Genomic DNA, 10,341 nt, shown 5'->3' with positions numbered 1-10,341 from the left:
ATATTTTTTTGAGGATTGTACCGTGCTGGATAGGCAACAAAGGCGCACTCCCCGTGACCTATATGGCCCGTTGGGATGACCTCTTTGTTTTCCCAAAAAATAGGCTACTGCAAGAATTTAAGAACTTTCTGAAAAATATTTTGGAATTTAAAATTAAAACTCGGTCAAAACATATAGAACATTTTCCAAAATTTTAAATGTCCATGAATTTTAAAACAGATTCACATTTAAAAGAACGAATTTAAGAAAAATGTTGAAGATTTTATTACAAATGTATGCAAATTATAAAAATGTTGATGGATTTTAAAAATATACATGAATTTTTGAAAACGTGGACTTTAATATCGACACTTTAGTCCCGGTTCGGGAACCGGGACAAATGGGCCTTATGAACCGGGACAAATGAGGCTTTTTCTACTAGTGCAGTGTTGCCACATCATCTATTAATTCATGCATGTTAGTCATAAGTAATTTTTTGCATTAGAGTTTTATCTTTCACAACTCCGCCTATGTCTTCTAGGCATAGCCGGTCCCAAGCCCGGGTAAAGGAGGAGGGTTGTGATAGGCTTGGCGAGCCAACGTAAAAACTAGCCAGTCCCATGGGTATGAAACCCATTTGAGCGAGAGTAGTACTAGGATGGGTGACCTCCTGGGAAGTCCTCGTGAAAGGGTTTCATATCTAAGGGTTGTGGTAGGCTTGGCGAGCCAACGCAAAAACTAGCCAGTCTTTTGGGTATGAAACCCATTTGGGCGAGAATAGTACTAGGATGGGTGACCTCCTGGGAAGTCCTCGTGAAAGGCTTTCATATCTAGCCTACCCCAACTTGTTTGGGATAAAAGGCTTCGTAAGTAAGTAAGTAAGAGTTTTATCTTTCACATTTGTGAGAAATGACATTCTTTTAACTGTAATTTACTTTCTCCTTTTATATGTTTTTAAGCTTATATTTGTTTTCTGATAGTTTATATGTTTTTCAAGCAATTTATGCATCTTTAAAGCAACTCTAGCAAATCCAGCAAAAACGCGTCCTGTAAAAACTGTATACGGTTCCCCCTGAATGGATTTGCGGTACGATTTGCATGTCGGTAGAACGGATCCCATATAAACCAATTGAACTTACAACAAGGTCCCTGCAAAATATCAGACAGCACCCTCACACATAAAAAAGCAATTGGATCCTCCCTTTATGAACTACTGCTCCGCGCCTCCGCCGTCAATCAACGATGCTGCGTAGGTGAAGGCCCCCGCCGCCGCAACCGTGCATCTCCGGAGTCTCGGCATCGAGCAGCTCGAGCAGGGAGCGGCTTGGGCGCCTGCGTGGCGGGGACGGGGGCTTGACGACGACATCGCACGGCCTGGAGAGCAGCTCCCTCGGGGGGCATCACAGGGCCTAAAGAACAGTGGCGCAGTGGTCGGAATCGATGTGGTCGCTGGAAAGCAGCGGGGAATTGACCGAAACTGTAGCGCGGTGGCGCAATTTGGCCGGATTCTGGCGAGTTTGACGCCGGTTCGGTCACAGTCTGACTGTAACTTTCCTCGCCAACTGCCTCGTGGGATGAGGGGAACCGGAAGAAAGGTTTCAAACCCCGAATATATAATGGATTTGGGGTTTCATTTGCGGGGAGATATAAAAAATAAAATCCTATTCTACCAGATATACGGTATCTGTTCGGGTCGGTGTTTTTTCTTTTTGCCCTGAAACCATAAAACAAAGGTTATTTTACAGCCAAGTCATTTTGCGGGATTTGCTAGAGTTGCTCTTAGGAAGGTTCCTGCGGCAATGCGCGTGGCATCGTTAGATATACTCCCAACTCCCAAGGCTAGCATAAAACGCAAGACAATTCATACTTTTTCCCTCACATAACCCATTAATTAGACTAGTCGTCAACCCGTGCGTTGCACGGGCTATTATAATGTCAAAGAACACATACATAGTAGAAATATTACCAATTGATTATCACCTGAGTATATCCTTTTGTTTAAATTCATTGATTTTGTAGGGAGTCATTGATAAAATTTAAATTTGTTATTTGTCACGAAGAAAATACTGGTCAGGCGGTTTACTTTGCGCACTCCTCTCTAATACAATAGAAATGTTTGCAACTACTTAGACCTTTCGACACATTGGTTCAAAGATCTGATTGATAAGGTTGGTGCTTCCTTATGGATATTTATTAACCTAAGATGGTTGCTTTGAGTAATGTATATTCAAGTGGATATGCTCTCCCTCATAGTGATTCCTAAAAAAGGAAAATGAAACTTCTCCAACTATCTGTTTTGAAGACTACTTTAAGCAACAACTTTGAATATAGCGGCATCCCAAAAAACACAATGAAATAGGTGTCGAAGAAACAAAACATGTCGTTTCAAGTTGAATTGGATGACATAAAAATGGAGACATGTTTGATCAAATACCTATGGCTGTACATTTTATAAGATACCCCTCTTGTCATTATAGTCATGATAACAACTTCCTGTCTATTGCTATATTTATAAGGAATTTTCCTAATAACGTCCATGCTCGGGTGACATGAGAGAATTTGAACAACATTTCATATATTAGGAATAATTTAGCTATTGCGCTTGTCAGCTTTCACCACCAACCAAATTGATGTGTTATGTATTATTTAGTGTGATCGAAAATGGGAAGCAAATAATGAGTTTCTTCCTATATATATATTATACTACTTCCTCCGTCCGGAAATAAAAATACCTTGCAGGACACTTTATATGGATGAATTATTCTTTACGAAACCGCCACAATTACCTTGCAGGTAAAAATGTAGGATAAACATCATTAATTTGAAAAGCATACACTTAGAAATATAACCTGACACTGACATTACCAGATACCAAAGTACACTCGCCGAAGAAAACAAAAGTCAGGGTTCATATATATATCCTAAGTTGCACTTAATGCAAATCAACTTGGCATACTATTTAGAAGGGAGTGATAGACGTGCTTTAGGAACCCATAGTTGATGTTCACGTAAAATATCAAGTTATATAATTTAATCCAAGTCTTAGGTACCTGGTTTTCTGTGCATAGCTTCTGCATTTATATATCTTTGAGTCTAGGATATATCAGCATGCAAGAGATAGACACCTGGTCTTCTAAATACCAAATGAGGAATTCTCCTTCAGTTCTGTTAGATTTTGTAAGCAGATTAATTTTGGAAGACAAATACCAAATGGATGATCCATGATATTGTGCAAGTAAATATGCTACAACATTACACCTTATGACAATACACTTGTATTAAATAATCAACAGCAAGAACTCACGATGACCAAAATTGGTAGAAATATACAGCTATTGCAGTAAACATAGATGTAATACCAGAATAATTATCTTGGCTGATGTAGAACCTATGCACAGAAGCCAACTCTTGTAGATCAATTGCCGAGAGAGAAAAAAAATTACAGTACTACTATATTCGGGGAGAATCTGTTAGAATTTTATCATCACAACTACAAAACATAATAGGATAGTGGAGAGAGAAAATGCATATCCACAGAGCTTGCTGCTTCGCCTCGTCGCCTTCACTGTCGCCTTGCCAATATGATTGTATTGTACTTGTTCTGGCTCGTGTTCTTTCCAACCATCAGCTGGTTCTGATGCTCAGGACTCACCTTGAGCACTGAACTATCATAATTCCTCGTAGGTTGCCTGCTGCTCCATTGAGTTCTTAGTGTGCAGCGCTTCAGTTTGTGTGAGATTGGGTCAATCTGCTACCTTGTGTGCTGCCTGCTATGTATCTCTGCCTCCTATACCCCAAAGATCTGTATCTTTGTGTAATAAAGTTTCAGCTGGGGCAGAGACTGGCACTTGATCCCTCAAAAAAACAGACATATAGTTAACTGAATTTCAAATTTCTATTGCTTCCATTAACCATGAATATACTGAAAGTTGTCAAGGAACCAACATTATTTATGAATGGATGCAATGGTAACTACATAGGAAACACCAAATCTAAGAGCTATCTTGATTGGTTCAACAAACACTTGTATGAGAAAATACACATATGAAGCTGTGTGGGCATATGCATAAGTGGAAGAATGTGAGCTGAAAGATGAGACCACTCAGTGTTGTTGCCTGGTTTGGTCACATATATCATGATTAATCTGAATACGCAATTCAAGGAGAGTAATGTCTCGGAATCATTCTACATGTCAGTATCATAAGCTAAAATTCCAACATATACTATTCTTACTTAAGACACTTTGGAACCATTCTTACCCATCACTAATATCGATTAGAAGCTCTTCACCAGACTGATTTCTTCATGTCTTTTATTCTAGGACATTGGATGCTAATATTGTTCAGAAATTGCATGCCCCAATAATATGTCCTCGCTGTCCATCAATGCACACTTGCAGTGTTATGGTCTATAAGATCCATATGTGGCTGTGCAGGGGGGCATCGGCTATTCCATTTTCAGTTATAAATCTGTACAGTCCAGTAAAGAGAATTAACAACGACATAGGTGTTCTCTCACCTCAAACATGGATGGATCAAGATTGGAGTTGGACAAAGGGCCACTTTGCATACGTTACTGTTGTGGTGGAAGGATTAGTTTTGGATCGTTTTCATCCTTGGAGGAGTCTAACTACTGGGCACATGCATCAGTATCTAACAGCTTCAGGCAACAATTGATGTTGGAGCTCCGGCGTTGAAGAACCCCCCTGTCATCTCCCATGATGCGCAGCTACTGAACCTCCTCCATCGGGCATCATATGTCATTGGCATCACTGATGTCTTGGCTGGCAGCCATACGTGCCGCATGAGGCAAGGACGCCCTGCAGGCCTGCAGCCGCTCACGAGGCGGTGGGCCATGGGCACTCAGATATGCATGGCTCTGTTCTTCTGCCGTCCTCGATCGTGAGAAGCACCAAGTGGCTAGGCAGACGGCGATGGGTCTTTCAGCTGCTACTGTAGCTAGCAGAATCTGCCGTACATTACAATCTGACGGCTCCCTTTTCTTCCTCTTACTTCTGTTATTAATTGGAACAAACAACTAAAGAAGAGCATTATCCCATGGCCGTCATCCCCTGCACAACAGAAATTACCATCCATTGCCTAAAATAAACATCAGACATGAGCTTTCCTGATGTTGCCGAGGCCAGTTAGATCAATCTGTGTATGTTGTGTGGTGCCATGCCAAGCATATAGTACGATGAGATTTCCCTTGCACAAATCGGTGTTTGATTTGTTAGGAAAATTAAGGGAGAGTGAAGAAAGCCATTAGATTACCTAACCGGGGGCCATGGCGTGCACTCGATCTTGATGAGCTGCACTGCGCCACGGTGTAGACCTGCTGCTAGCTGATGCCGACAAAGACGCTGGCGCTGGTACTGGTGCCCCCCTCGAGCTGCGTGAAGGTAACGTCCCAACTCATCTCAAAGTCATCGGCCCTGGAGTTGAGCTGGATCCATTGCCACGGCGCTGCCGCCACAGAGGACATGACGGGAGATTGCAGGAGGTATGCGGTCATCGGATCGTGACACTGCGAGATTGGGCGAGATAACAATTAGATTAGATTTTTTTCTTTATTTTTGGAAGGAGACGGTTAGAGTTTATGAGTAGATAGAGTATTTTTTAAAATCAAAGTTTTATAGATTGTTTTTATTACGGTTGGAAGAATCGGTGGATTAATGGAATGCTTTTGTTACGGGCCGGAGGAAGATTGCTTTTAATACGGGAGGAAGAATCCGTTGAATAATAGCAGTTTTTTTTTCACAGTAGACCAAATCTTTAAGAGAAAATTATGAATTGATCTACACCGTAATAACTCGACCCCACCAGATTAACGGCTCATAATTACTGATTAACGTGGTAATTTTTTGGGAGTCTGTAATTAGTATAGGTATAGATAGATGAGAATCCTTTCTAAATAGTACAACAATAGGATACAATCCATTACGTACATGAGTTGTATCTAAACACACATATTTAAATACTAATGCATATAGTATGGTTTAGATAGTGTGGATTTTCGATGCAAAAAAAAAAAAGATAGTGTGGATTCTGAAGTTTGTGAATCCCAAGACTAGACTGTACTGCCATGATGATAAAAAGCTCGCTGTCGCCCGGAAACTAAAACGCTGCGTTCCACGGCATGGACCCTAGCAGCACCGCACTACATTTCTCGCTTCTTCACTTTCACCATAAGCCCATGTTTCATCTGCAGAATACAAGAAAACTTGGGTTGGACAGAATGCCCTTCCAACACTTCCAGGTCGAAGTTCCACACGATGGCAGCAACGACAGTCTTCATCTGCATGATGGCAATGTCCTTTCCGAGGCACATCCTAGACCCCGAGTTAAACGCCAAGAACTTGTGAGATGGCACATACCGTAGCTCGCTGCCGTTTCCAGAGAGCCACCTCTCCGGCTTGTACTCCCGGCAGTCCTGCCCCCACACCTGCTCCATTCTCCCCATGGAGTAGAGGGAGACGAGGATGGTGTCACCAGCACACACCCCGTGGCCGCTCGGCATCACATCGTCAGCGATCACCGTCTTGCGCTCGATGGGGATCGGAGGGAACAGCCTGAGAGACTCGAACAAAGTGGCGTGCAAATAGATAAGGGCTTTAGTCTCCTCGGGCTCAAATATAACCATGGTGCTGGCGTGTGCTGCTTTGCCCGAGGCAATAGGGAACAATTCTTTCCGGATACAGGACACGACGTCAGGGTTCTGGGCGAGGCTGTAGAAGAGCCATAGCAACGCCGTGCCGATGGTGTCCCTCCCAGCGATCATGAAGTTGATGAGCGTCGCGCAGAGCAGGCCATCGTTGTATTCTGGATCGTTGATGTATGTAGACATAATATTGTCTACGGGGCCAACAGGACCCTCCTGATCACCAGTATGGCTGCTTGTCATCAGCTTGCTCCTCTCCATCATCTCTGCTATAAACCCACGAAGCACTTTATGCGCCACGGCGAGCTTTCTCTCTGGGCCAATGTTTAGCCACCTCATCGCTTTCCAGCAGCACACTGGCAGGACGTGGCGGAGCAGTGCCACCTCCATGACGGTATCCATGGCGACGGTGGCATGCGTGGGTTGTAGTGGCATGTTATGGCCGCCGGTTGAGAGGAGACCAGGGTCCACGCCGAAGATGGGCGTGGCGGTCACGTCGAACGCGAACCTCGTGATCAAATCATGCATGTCAAACGGGGCCCCGGTGGTCACCATACGTGTCAGGAACGGGGTAACGCCCTTCTCCACCTTGTCACGGCAGCAGTCGGCCATCAAGGCGAGCAGCCGCGGGCTGCTGAATATGCTCTGAATCCTAGCACGCTGCCGGCGGCATGGCTCGCCGTCGACGGTGAAGAAGCTGCCGTCTGTAACGTCGAACATCTCCGAGAACTCCTTGCCCTTGAGGTAGTTTGTGTGGTTTGAGGTGAAAACGTGCCGGACATTGGTCGGGTCACAAGTGATCAAGAAGCGCATGCTAGTTAAGCACGACTTGAGGTTATGCTCATAGGAGGGGAGGACTTCGGTGATGTAATCGTGGAACCTGTGTAGGTTGAGGATGAGTGAAGGGAGGATGCCAAGTATTGGCCAATCCGTCGTTTGCAATGGATGCTTTGATCTCCTAGGCTTTGTGTACATGCAGAAGGCTAAAAGTAGGAGGAGGACGGAGGTGCAGACGAGCAATTCAGGCGACAGAGTCAATACCATTGTTGCCAAGCTAATTTGCACGTATGGATATGAACGAGTGTGGAGGTGTACATGCGAGCAGCTCCGACGAGAAGGGTATGGATATATATAGAGAAGCCCGAGTTATCGGAGTGGCCAAGTGGGCACATAAGAGCATCTCCAACAGGCGCACAAAGGTTTCGCGTGCTAAAATAGTTTTAGCGTGCCACTGTAGTCTGTAGCACTTTTGGTGCGTCGGACCCAACATTGGTTTTTCAAATGCCCAAAAACACGCGCCCAAAAAACATGCACCCAAAAAACACGCAGTGCAGCGCGCGCGATCCGGCGCCCCAACTTTTCAGCACGCGATAGCGCTTTCTAGCCTAAATCTTTTTTTGCGCGTGCAGTATTTTACAGCTTTTGCTGGAGCTATTCGACACCAAAAAAAACCTGAATTTTAGCGTGCGGAGCAGTTTTTGGGCGCCTGTTGGAGATGCTTTAAGTTTATTTGAGGCGCTTCAGCACATTAATTAGTCTCGGCGACATATATTTGCCTTAGAACCAAAGTCAGGAACTAGTATATTTTCTCCATCCTAAAATAAGTGTCTCAATCTTAGTATAAGTTTACATTTAAGTTAGTACAAAGTTAAGGCACTTATTTTGAGACGGAGGGAGTAATTATCAGAGGAATCGCGTGACTAAAAATAACGCAGTAAGACATATTCTCTAGAATTACAAACGTAAGTAAAACTAAAATTTTGATTTTAATCAGACAAAATTTCCGAAAAGCTTCTATGTTATCTTCAAAGCCGCCAGTCGGATCTGTATGTGGTCCTACCTACAACTTGTGCAGGCAATGGAAGATGATGGTGGCATGAGCTATGTTCAGGCGATATATATGGATGCACTCTAGTAATAGGATTATTGAAGCTTGAGGGCATCATCTAATCTTATTGGTTGTGGCTAGACATCAGTCAGATGAAAAAAATGGGGTCAATCGATTTTGCGAAACGTTGGATGCGAAATCAACGGTCCACGGTTTTTTTTTCAACCTCTCGGCACATCTCCTTCCTTGAGCTGCCAGCCACCACCGGCCTAACCGCCGGCCCCGCCGCCGCCGCCTGCGGCCGGCGGCGCCCCCGCACAGCCTCGCAGCCCCGCCTTCCCTGGAACCACCCCCACTGCCCCCGGCCATCCCTCTAGGCCCCCCGCGCCGAGTTTTTTCTCCGGCGAAGCCCCATACCGCCGCCCGACCACCGTCCCCACCCTGAACCCTAAAATAGATACTGGGGTGATGACGGCGAGCCCCTTCCTTCTCTGCGGTGAGGGCCTTCCTTCTCCTTTCTTCACTCAAAAATCGACTGACCCTGAATTCGAAAATCAGTTGACTGATGTGTAGCTAAACTAAATCTTACTCCCTCCGTCCCAAAATAAGTGACTCAAAAATGACTCAACTTTATACTAACTTTAGTACAAAGTTGAATTACTCTTGAGTCAGTTATTTTGGGACGGAGGGAGTATTACGATCTGGTTTTGTTAGCCTTTTGTACTCTTATTTTTTATGGTGAAAAGACCAAATGCCATATATTTCCCCAGCATCCAGTACTGCAGAATGGGCCTAAGTCGACGCATCTATCGCATACCCTTGGACCTTACTATGTGCAATGCAGGCATCACAAACGGTAGAAAAATGAACTTGTGTGCTAGAAAACGAAATGTGTGCGACGGCCCATCCACCGGGCATGATTTTGAGATGAAAACCATGTGTGATAATGGACACACAGTAAAGTATAATGATGTGTGTGCGATATATAGTCATAACGCGCACGGTTGAAATTTTGTAAACATGTTCGTTGATTGGCAAACAGTTTACAAAGATGAATTATTTGCGACGACTTGGAGCAATGCACATGATGTCTTTATTATATGAATATTCATGTGTGATGATTTGAAAGTTCCGCACAAGATTTCTAAAGGCAACTCGCCTGTGGTAATTCGTGACAACGTATGCGATTCTATGGTGACAATCATGTGCTCTATCGGGCACACAATAGAATAAAAGTGAAGGTATGCGATACTGACAACAAGTGCACACGTTTAATGGAACAAGACATGTGCGATAATGTAATGGCGTGACAGTTTTATCCAAAAAACGTGTCCTCGGTTATTTAGTTTGGCACACATTTTGCTTTGATCAAAAGTGTGTGATATTAGCTCTCACTACCAGAATAACTGGCGATGCCGACGGCCGAACCTATGCCGACGGCCCCCATCGGCATAGATTGACCTATCCCGAAGGCCCAGCCCAGGCCGTCGGCATAGAAAAGCCGTCGGCGTATATCAATCTATGCCGACGGCCCCCGTCGGCAAAGCTCAGCCGTCGGCGTCCCGAGAAATATACCTACGATGGACGTTGGCATAGATAAGGCCGTCGGCATAGCACGTGGGCCCGGCTACCCGGACGGAGACGGCCTTTTGACGGCGTCAGTCTACGCCGACGGGCTAACGGCGGCCGTCGGCATAGACGCCACGTCATCAATCCGCGTCGCCCGCCACGTCATCGATCCGCGTCGCTCGCCTGTCCGTGGGGTGGCAAATCTATGCCGACGGCCTGGCCGTCGGCATAGGCCTGGCCCATGGATGTTGCCACGTCATCGATCCCCGCCCTTAGGCACGTCATCGATCCGTGGCCGTGTGCAC

At 44.9% G+C, this 10,341-nt stretch overlaps 1 protein-coding gene across 1 annotated transcript; it reads right to left on the bottom strand.

Moving 5' to 3' along the window:
* Nucleotides 1-3,408: 3,408 nt before the first annotated feature.
* On the bottom strand, nt 3,409-7,729 carry LOC123064510 (noroxomaritidine synthase 2-like). Its single transcript, XM_044487979.1, has one exon. The coding sequence runs from the start codon at nt 7,681-7,683 to the stop codon at nt 6,139-6,141; it is 1,545 nt and encodes a 514-aa protein (XP_044343914.1). The 5' UTR covers nt 7,684-7,729; the 3' UTR covers nt 3,409-6,138.
* Nucleotides 7,730-10,341: the final 2,612 nt, after the last annotated feature.

The sequence above is a fragment of the Triticum aestivum genome, chromosome 3B (assembly GCF_018294505.1).
Source record: "Triticum aestivum cultivar Chinese Spring chromosome 3B, IWGSC CS RefSeq v2.1, whole genome shotgun sequence".
In the NCBI taxonomy this organism is placed as follows: Eukaryota; Viridiplantae; Streptophyta; class Magnoliopsida; order Poales; family Poaceae; genus Triticum; species Triticum aestivum.
The sequence above is the reverse complement of the archived record's forward strand: the minus strand, read 5'-3'. Positions and strand labels throughout refer to the sequence as shown.

Coding starts and splice junctions, on each gene's coding strand:
- LOC123064510 (XM_044487979.1), bottom strand. CDS start 7,683: ATGGTATTGACTCTGTCGCCTGAATTGCTCGTCTGCACCTCCGTCCTC.